The sequence below is a fragment of the Ooceraea biroi genome, chromosome 4, assembly GCF_003672135.1.
Source record: "Ooceraea biroi isolate clonal line C1 chromosome 4, Obir_v5.4, whole genome shotgun sequence".
NCBI classification, from domain to species: Eukaryota; Metazoa; Arthropoda; class Insecta; order Hymenoptera; family Formicidae; genus Ooceraea; species Ooceraea biroi.
The window spans coordinates 14,663,455-14,682,504 of NC_039509.1; the positions used below are offsets into that span (position 1 = coordinate 14,663,455).

At 42.8% G+C, this 19,050-nt stretch overlaps 3 protein-coding genes across 8 annotated transcripts in view; 1 reads left to right on the forward strand and 2 right to left on the reverse strand.

The window, feature by feature from the left end:
- Positions 1 to 1,532: 1,532 nt before the first annotated feature.
- On the reverse strand, positions 1,533 to 8,721 carry LOC105283855 (actin-binding Rho-activating protein). 2 transcript variants are annotated; one of them, XM_011346954.3, is made up of 4 exons: positions 8,162 to 8,721; positions 3,116 to 3,246; positions 2,752 to 3,001; positions 1,533 to 2,524 (listed from the first exon to the last, which is right to left on the reverse strand). In XM_011346954.3, exons 1-4 carry the CDS (start codon positions 8,186 to 8,188, stop codon positions 2,417 to 2,419), a joined length of 516 nt encoding a protein of 171 aa, XP_011345256.1. In that variant the 5' UTR covers positions 8,189 to 8,721; the 3' UTR covers positions 1,533 to 2,416. The 2 variants fall into 2 exon arrangements, with proteins under 2 accessions (XP_011345256.1, XP_011345266.1); XM_011346964.3 differs by lacking the exon at positions 8,162 to 8,721 and adding an exon at positions 3,986 to 4,177.
- Positions 8,722 to 9,218: 497 nt separating this feature from the next.
- LOC105283863 (elongation factor 1-alpha) lies at positions 9,219 to 14,648 on the forward strand. Of its 4 annotated transcripts, none has more exons than XM_011346990.3 (4): positions 9,219 to 9,343; positions 11,713 to 12,555; positions 12,770 to 13,263; positions 13,573 to 14,648. In XM_011346990.3, exons 2-4 carry the CDS (start codon positions 11,733 to 11,735, stop codon positions 13,639 to 13,641), a joined length of 1,386 nt encoding a protein of 461 aa, XP_011345292.1. In that variant the 5' UTR covers positions 9,219 to 9,343; positions 11,713 to 11,732; the 3' UTR covers positions 13,642 to 14,648. The 4 variants fall into 4 exon arrangements, with proteins under 4 accessions (XP_011345292.1, XP_011345299.1, XP_011345279.1 ...); XM_011346997.3 differs by having other exon boundaries at positions 9,220 to 9,343; positions 11,710 to 12,555; XM_011346977.2 differs by lacking the exon at positions 9,219 to 9,343 and adding an exon at positions 9,519 to 9,827 and having other exon boundaries at positions 11,710 to 12,555.
- Positions 14,649 to 14,971: 323 nt separating this feature from the next.
- LOC105283880 (transcription factor cwo) overlaps positions 14,972 to 19,050 on the reverse strand; it is a 41,970-nt gene continuing 37,891 nt past the window's right edge. For both annotated transcript variants that reach the window (XM_011347010.3, XM_011347018.3), the window contains 3 exons: positions 17,816 to 17,996; positions 17,304 to 17,540; positions 14,972 to 17,013 (listed from right to left, as the gene is read on the reverse strand). In XM_011347010.3, coding sequence (XP_011345312.2) covers positions 16,412 to 17,013; positions 17,304 to 17,540; positions 17,816 to 17,996 — 1,020 coding nt within the window. In that variant the 3' untranslated portion in view covers positions 14,972 to 16,411. The remainder of the gene's footprint in view (positions 17,014 to 17,303; positions 17,541 to 17,815; positions 17,997 to 19,050) is intronic.

Below are 19,050 nucleotides of genomic sequence, written 5' to 3' on the forward strand. Positions count from 1 at the left end.
AAATCCGGGAACTAATGTAAAATGCATGCAAAATATAATATATTGAAGAATTCCCGAAAATCATTAATACATCATATAATGAGTCGTAAAGCTGCTAAGAATTCCATCCATTTTACATCACGGCTTTTCATGACGTAATTAAAATTGATGCGATAATCCTCCAACATATCGATCAAACGCGATCGCTGTCCAAGGGAATTATATCCGCGATCGACGCGTGCAATCTCCGCACACATATCCCTCCCTTTTTGACACGAGTTTCCGTCTTTTGGAACATTTTTTACCCTTCCCATTTATCGTTGACATATCGAAATGCGCTTTAAGAACAGTAACATGTCCCGCGAACGAACGAACGAGCGAGAATAGAGAGACTCGACAGAGCGAAGTAATTGTAGACCATCTTGGTTTCATTGTGGCTGTCGCTCGTAATCGGAGATGATAGAACGAAAAAATATATTGCGCTTCTCGAGACTCGCACGTATGCATTATCGTTGCAAATAAATAAAGACTTAGACATTTTTCATATCTATAAAAATGCCTTTTACGTTATATTACAATATTTCGTCTCTCTCCATCGGACTTGTCTAATTGTTTTAAATACAAATAACAAGCTAAAAAGTACGTAAAGAGGCGCGAATGTCTGTTGAGACATCTCGTTTAGCAACTAAAATTTCAGCGAGTCGAAAGAGACGCGGAGACAAGAAGATAAGAGGAAGACGTCGGCTTCCGTTGCAATATACGACTACCGCTACTGCCAATGTAGAAATAGAGACCCTATGATCGATGTTCTACTCGGAGGGAGTGTACATTTGATGATCGAAATATTTATGTATCATCGAGAGTGCTGTATCGAACTTGCTGCCTTCGAAAATGTAAAAGATTCGGACTTGTACTCCCATCGTTTACTTAGCGCTAAACATATGGTCATTTGCATCCTCGATTTCTCTACCGATCTGATACGAATACGTATCGAAACGTAAGTGTTCTGAGCTTTGCTAAGCGAAAACTAGAGATGACACGTGGATAGCCAAAATGGTTTAGCGTTAAACTCGCGATGGGAATTGCGAGACTGCGGTCTGTTCTGTATCACGTTGAAGAGGCTCATCGAAGCTTCCGTTTGAACGGAAAATATCCCTTCAGCGTCGTCGCCTACCCTTTTCACGCGAGAGGTATATGCGGCAGGGCGCTCCTCCCCTCTCCTCTTATTAATTAGTTTTTTTTTACTTTGATATCGTCTTTACCGAGATCACTTGGCGTTCGCTGACCTAAGTAATCGAGCTACACTGTGTAACAAAGTACGCGTTGTAAAGTGATTGTATATACAAATATAAATTATGCGATTATCTCCCGTCGCACAGAGCTTTTCTTTCCTCCCCGGAAAAATTTGTTTCTGTCTAAAGTTATCAACTTTTAAATAAAGAAAAGTACATACCAGAAACAGGTAATAGGTCTTGTAAATCTTGTATATGCATAAGAATATATAGATTATACGTAATACAGAATAACGTTTCTTTCAGAGACAAAAACGGACGGAAGATGTACCAATTATTTATTTTACATCGGAGATATTTACAAAATTGATTGTTCTGTTGGAAGATTCCGTAAAAACTGTGCTAATCGTGTCAATCATTCTGTTCATTCATCACATTAACGTGTCGCGCTCGCGCTGCATGTAAAATATTTACATCGATTCGCATTCATTCACTAATATACTGTATTTCACATACAAAATTGATAAATTATAGTCTGTTTGATAAGAAAATGTCCGGCAGTCTGTCAGAGAAAAATGTGATCAAATTAACTCATAGAAAAATTTATTATATAACACTAAAAATGCATACATCCATTCTACTCGATTAAAATTAAAATGCTTTCATACTAATAGTGTGTCCAATCGCCATCGTTGCCAATAATTAATCATTTGTCAATAATTGCCTGACATCTTCGAGACTATTACTTTTCACTACCTTAACAACATATTCTTGCGGTACAAATCTTCATATCAAGCGAATATGCCTACATAGAACATGGTTTCAAATCGCAATGCATATGCGGCACTCATGGCGAAATATATTTTTCTATTACGAAAGTCGAATGATAACTGAAGTTTTCTCTAGAAAGCATCTTAGAGAAAGGGCCGTTCTATCGATTCCCGTTGGAATTTCCTGTCTAATTGTAAGTCCTTTATGGTTTCCATGTAAAAGTTTCGCCGGACACTCTCTTATCAAGCAGACTGTACAAAATCGAATTAAATACAAATTAGATACATGCTACATAATGGTAATTTGTGACACTAAACTATAGACGAACAAATATAAGCTAACGTGGAACACATGCAGGGTTCCTTAAAGAAAACCGCGACTGTCATTTCGAGGATGAGTAACATTAATGAAAATATACGGAGGCATAATTCGCATTAACTAGCCGGTGTGTCATTTCTGATCTCTTCAAGTCGCTGATTATATTCCTCGCGGATTTCTTCGATAGGCTTGACTAAGAATATCGGTACATCATCGTCTCTCCTCTGCAGAAAAATTTAATTTGTTATATATAATTCATAACATTGCACATATGAAACTAACACATGATAAAATAGATGCATAAAGCAGTAATTATTAACTTGTTCCAGATCTGTTCTTTACAGAAATATGTGACATACAAAAAACAATATATTTACAACTAACTAGATAAAGAATATTTGCAAGTCTCAATATCACACAGAATCATCTTAGCAAGTTCGAGCAAACTTACCTGGAACAGGCATTCGCCTTCGAATTCTAAATACTTCTGCTTCCTCGCCCTCAACAGCAGTCCTACACACTTGTTACTAATATTAGTGTAAATGTTGAAGATATCACCGAACGTAATGCCAATTACGTTGGGTTGATCCCGGCAGGGAGTGCCTTCTTGATTGATAATGTCGCAAAGCTCAAGGATCTCCTTCAATACATGAGCATTTGCTTTGCGGCCACGTAGATCGGACAAGGAACCCGCTTCTGGTCTAAAAAGATAATAATAAAATAGTTTAATTATTAATTAAGAAAGATATATCAATTATTTATGTTTGTCATAAAAGAAAATATGAGATCGATTTAGATCTTTAAATTTCGCGTACCTGCCGTATTCTTCCTTGGAGAATTTTGGCTTTTCGATGTTCAGACCAGACGTGAACGGGTTTTTGCTCTGCTTGTCTTTATGCTTGCTGGCATATTGATTGAACATAGCAACCTTGGCGCCCAAGGATTCCTTTAAATATATGGATACGGAGACATTAATTTTTAATCCGCTATTTGTCAGTTAGAAAATATACTATCATCATTTTTCAAATCGAATAAACAGCATTCTACGTTCTACAGTCTCAGATCCAAGAAATAAAAAAGTAAAAATGCGAATTGTAAAACGCAAATTCTGAAAAATTTCAAATTCGAGATGCTTCGGGAAGACTACACGATATAACTTCACAGACGTCATTTGGCGCCTAATGATTCAGAAATTTTTGAAATTCTGCCAAATTGAACATACGAATTGACCCTGACCATAAAAGACGTCTTAATGGCATCTTGACAAATTTCCACAACCATATCTGTAGTTACATACATTCAGGCATTGATATCGTATATATCTCCGAAGGAGAGAAAACTATAAAATTTACATTATTTCTAGTTAACGGTATATATTTCCAGTGAGAAAACAGGATTGTAAAGACATTTCAATTCAAATATTATAATTTTCTAAAAATTACAATTTTTACGTACTATTGAAAAAGATCATGCAAAATAGTTTTGAAAAGAAAATATTACACATCGTAGAAAGTTATATTATTTATCAAAGTTTCTAAAGCATAATAATCTTTTATCTGTTATTTTCTTAATTAGTCTTGCATAAAAATTAAAAAAGAAAATTCTAATTTACATCACATTATTTCAGCATGTTATCGTTAACAAATCTTTCGACGATAACAGAGAAAGTTTTCCAATATACTCACATACATAACTGGAGACATTGCAACGTTGCGATTAATCCAAGGAAATTGCGGAACGATAATACTATATTTTAAGGCGAAGGTATTATAATTAATAAAAACTGTCTCTTTAACCGATACAGTACTTGCACTTTCGATGTCTCGCTACCAAGTGAACTGTTCACTCGCTTCTGTCGACGCGAATACGGCGTCGCGACGCCGCGCGTCTCTTTTTATAAGAAACCGACGGCATCGAGAGGCTCCCACCGTTCGGTATTTCTGCCGAAATATGTGCCATATTTCCGAGCTGATTGCCAGACTCTTGATTCGCTGCCAGACGACCCTGCGCGCACCGGAAATGATAACTCTTCAATAGCGAGCGCGACCCAGGTGGCCCTCGCGAATTCATTCATGTTCCGCTTTCAGGGATCAATTCACCAAACTATCTTGGTATTCGTAAATATACGCAAATAGCCCGCCAATAATTTAGCTAAGTAATTCTTCAAACACATTGAGATTCTGTAGGAACCTTCGATGTATACCAAAGAAAGAAAACATCCGCGCTTCGAGATTCGTAAGCACACAGATTCCTCTCTAATTTTGGACATCGCAATCTTCAATTCACAGCGATTTCATCTCGATGTTGTGATAATCATGTATCGGAAACTTTATTATTTAGACTTAAATTTGGACTATTTAAATACATCAAAATGCATTATTTTCTCCATAATTGTGCACACAAATGAACACAAGGAATTACCATAAAAACTTATATTAATTATATTTTATTAGGTTTTTAATTCGCTGAACATTTCGACATTTCAGTAAGTTACAGTGTCTACTTCTTATATCCGTCTGCTAATATGTACATAAAACTGGAATCCATATAAACCTTTGCAACTACAATTGCAAGTGAGTTAAAAGTAATAAATTAATTCCATGCAAAGGCGTCATATTGCAAGAGGACCATAAATCAATACTCTCGCCCGTTGCAATTATATTGATTCGCGTGCACGTTCTTCGGAATTGGCGGCCTTTACATAACGAACGCGCGGACGTTCAGGAAATCTAAATGCACGTGTCCAGCAAAGAGACATGCGACGAGTACAGCGCGTACTCGACGGCATGGCGCGAACCTGATCTACCGAAATTAACTTTTGACGACAATTTGTCACTGACAGGCCGACGATATACGAGCTGGATCACGCGTGTAAATCTCGGACGCGCATAAATCAGGGCACGAGATAGCACACATCGCTAAGAGCCTTACAAATACTCGGCGTTCTTAATTTGTCGGCCAGGAATTGAGTAGTTTTGTGAATTACGATGATTTCTTTATGTGTGCGTGACATTTTCTATTGCTGCATTAAATGTTAAGCATCAAAATTAAATGTATCTCTCGAGTCATCACAAATTCTGCTTTTATTTAACTCAAAACTGCACATTGCACACGGACTTTTACTTATTTTTTTTAAACCGTTCATGAGTTTAAAAATATAGTTATTGCATATGAAAATTATAATTTTAAAATATGATCGTGATTGTGATGGCGTCGCAGCGCACGATTTACGTAATGTATTGTACATAGTAATAATAAATCATAATAAATCATCTCCTGCGTGGAATTTAATACTCTTTAAATCAACACACAGAGATCGATCATTCGTAAACATCAAAGATTCACGAGAAATATTCAACTACGCACGAATGCGTCGCCGGATGGCCAGCCATAAAAGGGGCTTCAACGAGTTTCAGTGACGCTTATGACGCCGTGTTCTCAGCACTCCGGAAACGCTGAATTAGATCGGATTCTGCGTCGCGCGCTCATCAATGGACCAGTGTATCATAACGTTCTTTCTGCTGCGGTAAATGCAAATTCTAGAAATGAAAATGAAAATCTTTATTCCGAAATAAGAACCACTTCCTTCAAAATCCTGATTAAGTCTAAGAATTTCGCAAAAATTATTTTCTACTTAAACTTTAAAAATTTAGAGTCATCTTCATATATGAAATCAGTCAGTAATGTCAAAAGATTCGACAGATAATTATTATACAAAAAGTCTTTATGTTTCACAGCGACCAAATATGCGCTTCAATCTGAGGGATCTACGCGCGCAAATTTCACACGTGCGTCAACGTACGTAAATGCACGCGCCATTGACCGGTGTCAACGATACGTGGGCGTCAGACGAGACATCGGTATTCGAGTCTTTTCCACATCACAATCCCAAGGAGTATTTGGCACTCGTGTCCACCTCGCATTATTCACTGGCGATATTCGCGTGACAGAAGCGGCGCACTCGCGCGTCGCCTGTTCTTAAACGGAAGATAATACCGGAGGCAACTTCCGGAAGTGTCATTTTATTGCGAACTTCTGAGTCACTGACATACTTAGATAATCAGAAATGCACGTGCTCGTTGGGGATGCGAGACGACGTGCTAAAGTTTTGAACGAATGAAGATGAATCCCTCTCTTCGCGCTTTTATTTTATTTTATTGACATATCTTGTTGGTCAATTTAAAATTGAATAAAATTGAATACAATTGAATTTAAAATGATATTTAAAATTGAAAAGAATAGAAGATATTCTTCTGCGATATTTTCTCTTCGGCGCTACGAGAATACATTTTGCGAATCCATTGGAATATCAGCCGAAAAAGTTTGAAACCGTTTTATTGTAAGGGAAGAGATAGATCGGGTCATCTCGAACAGGGTCACCGAACAGAAAGGGTCGCAACTCCTTTATCCGTGACCTTGGTCGGTGCCAAACATGACCTCGTTCGACTGGTTGCCTTCCTTCGTTACATGATAGTTCAAAATGCACACGCGTTTGATGTTTGTCGCGACATCTTCAAAGACCCTTTATCTTCAAAAATAGCTTAATATAAAAATAAAATATAAGAAGTAACATTTTTTCTCCCAACTGGCCATTCTTGTTGCATTCGATATTTCTATCACATCACAAATTTATTTAACGCGGCTAGATTTTTATCGGCTAGATACGCAAATGATAAGACTTAGAAAAGTGTAATTTATTAATGGGTAATCATAATAATAAATAAAGACAGATTATGTAACAAACTTGCAACAACTATCATCGAAGGGTGGAAGAAAGTGGGTTATTTTAGCATAACGATCGACCTGGTTAAAATGAAGCGTCCCTTAAGCGGGTCGTTCATGTGCACGCTCGGCCAGAAGCGGAAACCAAGAAAAGTATCTGCCAGTTATTAATCACGCTGCTGGAAGTCTCATTTACATTTCTAAAAGATTGATCAGATACGTATTTCGCTCTGCACATCTTCAGCGTCTGAGTTCGCATTCCATTCTCGACGTCGACGATTAATCGGAATTATCGTTGATACCCTTTTAGTATCATGTAAGTCTTCAACGTACATTAGAATAACAAATGAGTCGTAATGCCAATCATAGTACGCTGTACGCGGAAATCGCGACCTAGTACCTCTCTTTTCCTCCTTCTGCGTTATTTCCGACCGAGGAACGGTATTTTCGGCCGCGTTCGTCACGACTCCGGAACTTACGGTGATCAACCGCCGTTTTCGACTCTATTTTACGCGCATCGGCTTTGACGATTATCCTGAGTTATCCGCTAAAGCGGAAGTGATTCATCCAAACAATGTCTCCTCGGAAAGGAACATTCGCGGCGCAACGATGAAAGAACTAGAGTCATTCTTTGCTTTCATAAGTCATGTTGCATCAACGTGAATCTTCATGTCTCTTGAAAAGAAATATCACTAAAAGATTCTAAAAATTCTAAAAATAGAATTGATTTATTTGCATGAGCGAGGAATGTGGCGAGAGAATTGTGAGAAAATTGGAAGTGACATGATCAGCAAGCCGATTACTTCTCCATTAATCAGATCCACCAAGCGGTCATCGATCCGGCATAATAAATAAACTCAAAATCACTCTTTGTGCGATTAATACTCGCGATCTGCACACATCGTATATCGTATGAAAGCGGGTATAGTTATAGGAATACGAGAGTGTTAGTAGAAACAACAAGAAGGGAAGAGCAAGCAGAGAACAAGACACCCAGTGAGATCAAGAGAAAGAGCAGCTTTATTCGATATAAGTTCACTGCACACAATTGCAAATTCAATTTAATTGCAAACTGAACACGACGCAGTTGGTTGAGATGTTTTGCCAATGCAGACGGTGCAGACGATCTTGCTACTGACCTCCTCCGAATCGCTGCAGCACTCCATCTTCGGGGCGCGAAGCAATCAACGCTAAAATCTTGTCTCAAAACTATCGAGTTACGTAATTCGATCAATTAGGAAATATTAAGTTACGTTATTGCGCACATCAAATTTAATTTTCCTCGCGATCTTTGAAGGCAGCACTGACCTCTCTCACGATGACTTTGGAATGGCTGCTCGGTTCTATTTATGAATCTAGCGGACACGTGACGCAGACGAGCGCCTTCCTCGAGAATTAAAATCGCGTTTAAGCGACAGAGGTGCAATAAAGCGTTTTATTATCGTACGATGATTATGATTTTTGCAAAAAAAAGAAGTTTTAGCAGAACAATAACACGTAAATAAAAAAGTGAGTTTGTACAAAATTTGAAGTAGTTAAAATCGGGTATGGTATATGATTCGTTTTTATTTTCCTACGATATTTAAAGATCTTGTGAATGTTTAATAGTGTTATTTGAGGCTTATAAATTCAATTTATTGTAATTTACAATATAGATTTTCTAAAAACAATTTAAGAAAAGCAGTGCTTCCTCCTCTCTCATCAGTCATCACCTTTCCTCATAGACAACTTTCAAATGAAAAATAAGAAGAGACAATATTTAATAACATTTTTAATATTTAATAAGAAGAGTCGAAAAAAACTACAAATAAGTAGGATCGATATATAAAAAAAGATAACGCGCAAGATACGTCGCCGACAACCCGGACATCGTCCAATTACACCCACCAGGGCTCTTCCTCACGGATCAGTCACCCTGAAGAACGCGCTTTCAGCACGGGGTTGCGGCGCAAGCTTGCGTGTCGTGGCGGAATGCACGGGCGAACGAGCGACGATCATAGTCATCGCCGGCGAAGTCGTTCTTTTGTCGTCGCCGACGAAGAAAATAGACGCTCGCCGACCGACCCGGGGCCAATCAGGGAGGATCGCGATGCCGGGAACGTGCGAGCGCAAGCGCTGCTTGGACATGTTCAGATGGCACAGCGGTCGTTTGTTCGTTCCCCAGGTAGAGCTTTCTCCCTTTCTCCTTCTGCCCCGTCGTCCACTCTCTTTCTCCCTCGTCTCTCTCCCTCGCTCCCCGAGCTTGCGCGCGCGGCAAGATAGGAAGCACGGTCTCCGCGGTCGATCCTCAGCGGCGAGATCCATCGACGTCAAATTCCCGGGTGAGTAAAGCACTCCGTGCACCGACGACAGTCCCGACGGTTTCCGCGATCGGCGCGAGAGCTTTCGCGAAAGCCGGCCGCCGTGAAAGCTCGGAGCTTCGATCGGTCTCGCTCGGTGCAAGCTTCGGAGCCGGTTCGCTCGCTCGCGCGCGCCCGCCAGCGAGAGTATCGATTCGAGCCGGCGCGCCGCTCCTCGGGCGAGTCCGCCCTCGGCTCCGTCGCTCCGTCGTTCATCGCAAGCGCGTTCGCGAGCGTCCCTCGCCGGGCTTTCGTCCCGTCCGTTGCAGGTGAAGGGTTTCCCCGTGCGTCCCGAGAGCGGCAGACGGTGACGAGGGAGCCGGCCATTACGCGACATCGCGCCGGATCGAGCTTGCGGTTGCTACGTGCGCGTCGAGCTTTCGCGGCTGCGAGTTTTCCTGGGTGCGCGATTTCCCGGCAGGTTTAGTGCCGCTCGGGGGTGCTCGTTGTTGCGATCGATCGATCGGTAAGTGGTACCGCGACTTTCCTGGTGACAAGCATCGCCGCAAATGGTGATCCTGTTGCGCGATGTGTCGTAATCGTATCGTAACACGCGTTACACTGTGTCCAAGTGCTCGAGAGAATCGCGATCTCCGCGATCGCCGATCGCCCTACGTACCGTTCGTACGATCGTAACGTAATGTGCGAGGAGTGACGAAACGGGAACCTCCTCGAAGGTGGCGGTATCACGGGGTTTCCCGTGATGGCACCGCAAAGGCGCGGTGCTTTGATGCGAATAATCGCCGCCGAGAAATGGCCGCCTTCGTGGGGGCTACGACTATTATTAGAAAATGCAGGCCGTTACTCGCTACGAGTAGACGTGCGAGTCGCAACGCATCGCGCGAGAACCAAGAGGCGATGATAGAGGAGTGCAATTAATCGCGCGATGATGATCGTCTAAGTACTCCGAATTCGGTCGTCAGAACTAATTCGATTTTTTCTCCCTCTATGGTGTTATAGCGTGCATTTCTAGTGATCCAAACTTCAAGATGCTACGTTGATCTCGCACAAGTAGTTTGAATAAAAAACGAGTCCCGTATTTTTCTAAATTAAAATATTTGTGTTTTAGTTACAGAGATCATTTATTTTCTAATTATGATTGCCAGATATTAACTGATATTTACGTTATTAATTTGGCTCCCCGTTCATTGTTATTTGAAAGGAAATACGTGGCTTTTTTAAAATCCCTGCGCACCGCACCCTGTACGTGGGACGAGAATGGCTAAGACAGCATCGTGCACCCTTTATTGATCTAAAAGGCAGACTCGCGGGACGGATTACCTGGGCCGCACGGATTACGAGCCGATTTGGAATTATTGGAACACAATTGTCTCCGCTAATTAAGCTCGCACCAACCGACGTAATTGAGCCGCGAAATCATTTTTGCACGCTTCTACGCGGCGGATCGCAACGCGTCGACCAATATCCGGGGAATAACCGCGCACACTCGATCCGATACCACTCATATTTATACATACATATATGCTGAAAGAGAGAGAGAGTTCACGAGCCCTGCGTGGCTCTCTCCTTGAAACGAATCAATACCCTTTGTGGCTTGCGAAAGGTTCTCCGTTCTCTTGCGCGCGTCAATATTTATTGTCCCTTTAATGTCCGATCAACGCGCTGCGCGTGAAGCTTTTTTATATAGTCATCCAAAGATAAAGATTACTGTTTCTAATAAAAATTTAAAATTAAATTACTTACATTACATATTGTAATTTTATAATATTGATATAAAAATTTTATGTTTTATGTAATTAAGTCTTTTTGTAAAAATTATGTGTGTATATAAATATCTCTATATTATATCAAAGATATTTTTTATGCGATACATCATCTCTAAACATAGATATACTATAAATATCTTCTAATGAACAATCATGTTTAGATTACGCTTAATTCCATCGCTAGAAGTCTGTAAAATTATTATATTATATTGTTGAACATATTTTGATATTGATATTTAATTATCATTTCATTACCATTCGAACGCGAATAACTGATACAAATCGGTCACTGCTGTTTACTCCATCTCTATATACTCTATATATTTATACAACTGTGCTATTAGAATACTACAAAGCTGATCTATGCGTGGAAGTCCAAGATTGGCTTAAAACGGTTCTCTTCGCGTCTATATACACCGATTTAGTAACTGCAAACTGTCTATAGACAGACTGCTTCGTGACTATATCTATTACTAGCAAGAAATGTTTGTGCGTACAACGTTGGATACTATGACCGTCAAACTCTCAAAACGATAGCTACGCACCAAGCGTTACACACGCCTACCTTTCACTCGTTCACTGTTAAATCATCACTGATAATCATTCTTGCAACTGTTCCAGCAGATAATTAGACTCTCGCCACCATGGGTAAGGAGAAGATCCACATAAACATCGTGGTGATCGGCCACGTAGACTCGGGTAAATCCACGACCACCGGCCACCTGATCTACAAATGTGGTGGCATCGACAAGCGGACGATCGAGAAGTTCGAGAAAGAGGCGCAGGAGATGGGCAAGGGCTCGTTCAAGTACGCCTGGGTGCTGGACAAGCTTAAAGCGGAGCGCGAGCGCGGCATCACCATCGACATTGCCCTGTGGAAGTTCGAGACAGCCAAGTACTACGTCACCATCATCGACGCGCCCGGACATCGCGACTTTATCAAGAACATGATCACCGGGACCAGTCAGGCGGACTGCGCGGTGCTGATCGTCGCGGCTGGTATCGGCGAGTTCGAGGCGGGTATCTCGAAGAACGGACAGACCCGCGAGCACGCCCTGCTCGCCTTCACGTTGGGGGTGAAACAGCTGATCGTTGGCGTCAACAAGATGGACATGACTGATCCGCCATACTCGGAGACCCGCTTTGAGGAGATCAAGAAGGAAGTGTCGTCGTACATTAAGAAGATCGGTTACAATACCGCCTCGGTCGCCTTCGTGCCGATTTCCGGCTGGCACGGCGACAACATGCTCGAACCGTCCCCGAAGACACCCTGGTACAAGGGCTGGAAGGTGGAGCGCAAGGACGGCAACGCCGACGGCAAGACGCTCATTGAGGCTCTAGACGCCATCCTGCCGCCATCCAGGCCCACCGACAAGGCCCTGCGACTACCGCTTCAGGATGTCTACAAGATCGGCGGTATCGGAACCGTACCTGTCGGTCGTGTGGAGACTGGCATCCTGAAGCCTGGTAATTGAAAATATATAACTGAATTCAAAAGATTATATAACTCGTTTGTGCAAGAGTAGTTTGAACATGAACCAGGATTTATTAATAACACTCTTATAATTAAATTCCAGTTTAAATTTGGACTACCCTGATACATATGTTTCCTTCGACTTGTTTTTAAATGAATTGTAAAAGAAGATTTGAGCACCTTTATGTAACTTTCTGATTCTTTAAGGTATGCTGGTGACCTTCGCGCCGGCGGCTCTCACCACTGAGGTGAAATCGGTCGAGATGCACCATGAAGCGCTGACGGAAGCCCTGCCGGGTGACAATGTCGGCTTCAACGTGAAGAACATCTCCGTGAAGGAGCTGAGGCGCGGCTACGTGGCGGGTGACTCCAAGAACCAGCCGCCTCGCGGCGCCGCCGACTTCACTGCCCAGGTGATCGTGTTGAATCATCCGGGACAGATCAGCAACGGCTACACGCCGGTGCTCGACTGCCACACTGCTCATATTGCCTGCAAATTCGCCGAGATTAAGGAGAAGTGTGACCGCCGTACGGGCAAGACCACCGAGGAGAATCCAAAGAGCATCAAGAGCGGCGACGCCGCCATCGTGATGCTGCAGCCGACCAAGCCGATGTGCGTCGAGGCCTTCCAGGAGTTCCCACCTCTGGGCCGCTTCGCGGTCCGCGATATGCGTCAAACCGTCGCCGTGGGTGTTATTAAGGTACGGGGGATTACCTTTGAGTCACGGGATCCGGAGGATTAAGAACGAAATCCGCTTCGGATATAGAGTGGACTTTGGGGATTATTCCCGCGCTTTTGCTCTAAAGCCTCGGAAGCCCCGAAGCTCTGGAAATCCTTCTCCAAGCTTGATATTTTACGATCGATCCTAAAGTGCCTCCCAAAGCGCTCTTGATTTTCAATTCGACGCAACTAAAGATTGTCTTTGAAAAATAATATATAAATAATAATTTTTCATACTACACTACTTTTGACAAGGATGTACTTAGCGATTGTTAATCTCTTTCCGCAGAGCGTCACCTTCAAAGACACCCAGGGCAAGGTAACAAAGGCCGCGGAGAAAGCACAGAAGAAAAAGTAACCATCAAGCTTCCTCGGAAGCTCGCAGTCCGCCGGCTGGTATTCTGCGACAGCAGGCGTTACCGCCCAGCAGGGACCCACCGTCAGGACGCAGCACGCCGCCGCGGCGGCTGCTCCACTCGACTCATACTCGTCGACTAATACCAAAAATCATAAGATGTTGTGCTTACCCCCGTTACATTACCCGGTAGTGTTGAACCCGCGCATCTATCCAAACCTGCACATTCAGTTCACCCACGCCCCGCGCACGCCTCACATATGCTAGGAGGAGCCGTTGCCCCGCGTCTTATCGCGTTCAAATCAATTATTACTCAATATTGACGATATGTGTCCGATATTACCAGGTACTCAGTTCCCTTGGACTCTTGGTGTAGTTAGGTTTTTCAATTGATACAACACCGAGCATCACATCACCAACAGCAGCAGCAACTACAACAACAAACAACAACGGAGTGTCGCGAAGACAGCCATCTTCACGCCGGGATCTTCTCGCCCGTGAGGGAGAGAAGAAGCGTGGCAGCGGCTGCATCGTCTCTCCTCCTACCGGATGCCGTCGCAGGGACGCGGCGGATCTGTTACTCCGTCGCGAGCCACACGATGTGATCGGTGACGATCGAGGCGAGCGCCGCTGGCACGTCTCCTGACGCAGATCTCTCTCGATCGATTCTTTTCGAAGGGTTCGTTAAGGCTGATTTGTTCCGAGACTTGGTTGCCTCGTTGTGCGATTAGTTTTATTATATAATACTTATAAGATACTTATCGTAGTTAGGGATCATTAGAGAGACTATGCTCCCTTGCCCCCTACCCCTTCCTAGTCGTTGCCGGCGGATGCCTGCCCCCTCGAAGAAAACGGTGCGATCGTCTTCTTGGAGAGGGTGAGACATCCGTCGCACGAGTCGCCTACGTTAATCTCGGCGCTCTCCCATCCGCTGACCATAGACGCGTTCTATGATATTGTTTTGACCCTTAGCCAGTATTACGTTGATGTAATAAAAATCTTTAATTGCATTCAGGTCTTTATTTTCTTCTCTTCCCGTTTCCCCTCGATTATTACGCATCTCCCTATATAGAACGGCGGAAAAAATATTCTTATAAATATTTATAAATAATTATTAACGGATTTACTAGGATTTTATCCAAACTGAGAAAAGGATCTGCTTGATTCAGCTGTGAAAGCAGGCAGAGAATCTACTGCCAAGAATTCTCTATCTATTTTTCAGATAACTTACTGTCACTGTATGGATGTTACAAGTGCGAACGCGTGTTCAGCCCACCGAGATAAAATCCGAGATGTTTCAACTTCTATCTTAAAGGGTAGACGTGAAAACGAGTTTTTATGGTAAATATAATTTATTTCGCATAAATTCTTTTGTTAAAGTTACAACTAGACATGATATGTACAAATATATTTAAGCGATTTTGCAAGAATTTTTCTCAGTGTAATGCAGGTTTCGGTCAGTCTTTAGTTGCTGAGGCCCGTTCCTATCGGGGCGTCAAGCAGACTCAATCCTCTCGTGATCGAACATAATACAGGATCATTATATTTTTACGCGTGGGCAAACAAAAAAGAAAAGAGAAAGGATGAAACACTTCTTTCGTACATTCGTGGGATCACATAAGTGGAATTCACGAATCGATATATAATATATATGTAGGCACTTTTACATTAGCTAACTTAAATCTCGAATACGAAAAAATCGCCGGATCAACTCGTCGGGATTTCGAAGGAAAGTCATGCGTCTCTGCGTGCAAATCGATATACTTTGTTGGCTCGATAACATTTAACTATTGTCATGTATTTGCTTACAAGCTAGCGGAGATAAAATCTTCTTTTTTTTACCGATTGCATGAAAAACGATTGTTTCGTTTCGAGATCCCTTCTTAGACGCAACGTGCCTCTTCACTGATTGGACGCGCAGTCAATGCGCAATTGTCATACTGCTGTTTTGACTTGACATAGTCAACGTCGCGGATGATTTTCGTCGAACTGGTAAGTGGAAAGTAAGCGTCGGACGAGAAGTAGAAATGCGGCGAGCGGACAAGAGGATAGAGACAGTGTCCATCGGGGGAGGGGGGGGGGGGCGGAGAAGGAAAAGGGAAAAAACGGGGAGAAGTGTGCTTATGCGAATTATATGAATTAACGACGAAGAAAGACCCACCGAAGCCGAAACGACTTAGAGCTTTCTATTCTTAATACCCTACTTATGTACAACCCTTAACGCACGTTCTTTCTCTCTCTCGAACACTCGTAAATGCTAAAGCGACCCACAGCCTCAGTAAATGTACAGACATCCTTGACTTCGGGTTTCCTGCGCAACGTACACCAAAAAAGCGACCCATACACGATGCGATGTGTTTGTCACCTTCAATTGCGATTGCAATATCTCGCCAATAATCACGATTTAACGTAACGTTAATGGGATCTAGCAATAGTTTTAATTAATTTAATTAAGTGATTACGTGTCAATAAATATCGCATATAGGCCGCTTGATTCCGTCCATATTACATAAATTACGACTAACAGGATAGAGGAGGTACCACAAGCACCCCTCGTGGTTGTCGGGAGCACCACGGATGGCCTCACCATCGCTTTTGACTCTGTGAGGGCACCTCAAAGGTACTGTTCAACAGTATCTACAGCTGCCCGGATAACGAGTTCGATTTCCGATTTCTGTCTCACGGAACACAGCCGGAAGAATCAATAGACGCGAACGATGACGTGCCGTTCGTTCCGCTCGCTCTATCCCTTCCCGCCTCGCCCTCTGCATGTCTAGTGTTGATGAGTGGGACTGTGGTGTTGCGACCACGCAGGCGGCGTCGAGTGGTTGAAGTTGACCGAGATCGTGACCGGGTGGAGAACAATGTCGGGCCCGGTGTCCGGTATGAAGCTTAGGTGCGGCCTGATGAGAGACGCCTCGACCGTTAGCGGCACGTAGAATGAGCCGGCGTCGTGCAGGGCAAAGATCGGCACCCCTTGCGACGTAGAAGAGGGTGGCTTGTCCAGACCGATGCCGTTGGACACCGGCGGCGAACACGGCTTCACTCTCTCCGCCGAGAACCTCTGCTTGATCGAACTCTTGAACTTGTAGTTGGTCGGCCGGTCCTGACAGGACGTAGCGCCGGGCGGCGTGCTGTGCGAGTGGGTGCTGTGATTGCTATCATCGCTGACTATCGTTGGCGGCTGCACGATTGCCGGTCGCAACAGCGGGCGTTCTGGGTCGCCGAATGAGCTTACGCCTGAGCTTGAGCCGTGGTCCGAGTGGCCGCCGTTCGGTTGGCATATTGTCGGAATGCTCGCATGCGCGTAGCTGGCGCCATTCATCGCGCCATTCATCACCGGCAATTCGGGATGCGGGAAGCCCAATCGGTCACCTGCAATATTTAAGACAAACTCTAACAATCGTCCCACGTCTCATACTAAGCGATTAATCGTACGAGACGCTCATTAGCAAGAGCTGGTTAAAGTGACAGTCCGACAAAAAAAGGAAAAATGTGAAGACAATGGGTCAAACAAATTAAAGGCTTCGGAAAATGTTAAAGGGATTGAAGAAAGAATTAAAGCTCGCAGTTTCCATTTTAGTTTTAGTTTAGTTTTTATAGAGAGTCTTGAGCTGTTGCGTCTTTCTCATTACTTTTCTCACATCAAAAGTACGAATGCATACTCGTGGCTAAGATCTTGTCGCAGTGCTGCTGCAAGTGGCTGATGAGCTGCACACAGATGGAATCCCTTGCGAAGAAACCCTCGATCTCCACGAGGAAGTGCATCGTCTCGCTCAAGCACTCTTGAAAGCCCAGCCTGTAGTGTTCCGCAGCGGTGGATGCGACAGTCGAATGGGACACGCTGTCCACGCTGTCTTCGGGATGCGTGTGCACTGGCGTTACGGGCAAATGCTTGGTGTCTAAACAAATAATAGGAATACATTGGCAAGTGGACGATCGGCGGAAACGGCGCGTTATTAATTTTCGAAGGTATTATCGAGAAAATGCAAATTTCTGATTCGCGCTCTGCAAATATCAGTAATCTTACGCTTCACGAAGTTTGCGGATTGAAACTGACTGTTCTATTTTCAATTCGTAGAAATACAATACGTTACGTAACATTACCGTCTCGAAAACAATTTTATTTGAAAGATTGATTGCGATTGGATCGATCAAACTTGGAGAGCAAACTCACCCTGGAGGCCTTGAAGATGCTTCATATGGCGGATTGCCATCTCAATGATCTCCGTCTTTTCGACGCGGCCTCGACCCTTCTTCAAGTATTCTGCTGGTATGAGCCTGCTTAGGTCGGCCAGGCAGTTGTTCATACGATCTCTTCTACGTTTCTCGATGATTCTGTGTGACATAGGATCTTGCTGCAACAAAAATGGACATAATCATTATTTACTGAACACGTTCGCAGCTCTTTTTTTATTCTCCTTACATATAATCACATAATTCATATTGCATCGTTGATATTAAAAGAGACACACTATTTAATAATAAAAATTGAAATCCGTAAGATATTCTATTTCTCAAAAAATACGAATTTTACCTTATGACACAATATTGTCGTGTCTGATTTGTTTACTTCGCATATGTTTAATACCGCGTAAAATAAAAAAAGATGCTAATATACGGTAAAAAGTTTACAAACAAGATTCGCGAGAATATGACTCCATCTACCCAAGTCTTCATTCAGTTCGCAGTAGTAATAGTCAGATAATGGTCAGACAAAAAGTAGCGCTCATTTTATCGTACGTTAATTTTTTAATCCTTTCCATGTTAATCTCGCTAATTAGCTGAGAAATACTTAAGACATCAAGGTCTCTGAAAACCAATTAAATAAAGTTATAATAAAATTTATGATACGTTAACATCTTAATTACATTTTCTCGGGAATGAAATACAGCATTGTGCAATATTCACTGTCACCGCCAATATGCATCTTGAGACAACGTTGATCCGTCACGAACGAGGGAGATTATAATTACGCTATCGCGCGTGAATTAAAAGCACTTTATCGTTTTTAAAGGTCACGACTGGACCGCGATTATCTATATGTACGTGCTGTGTGTCACGGTCTCGTGGCACGTATCGCAGTTAGTTAAGTAACCGTTTAATTCGGTAAAATGCACGTCTACGCGCAAATATGCGGAAATATAATTCCGAATGTATGAGCATGAGGAAACGTAATGCAACATGCAAATCTTGCTGGATACATTTGATAGAATCGTACGACGCGCTCTCTGCAATCTCAATTTCCGCGAGTTCTTTAAATAAATTGAAACGACACGAGCACGTATTGACTACTTCTGGAATGGACATTTTTCACTCGCAACTACAAAAGTGCATTTGTTTTTAACGAGTAAAGAATTCAGGCAGTTTGCTATTTTTTTCTATAATTTTACGACGTCCGAGCAGAGTTCT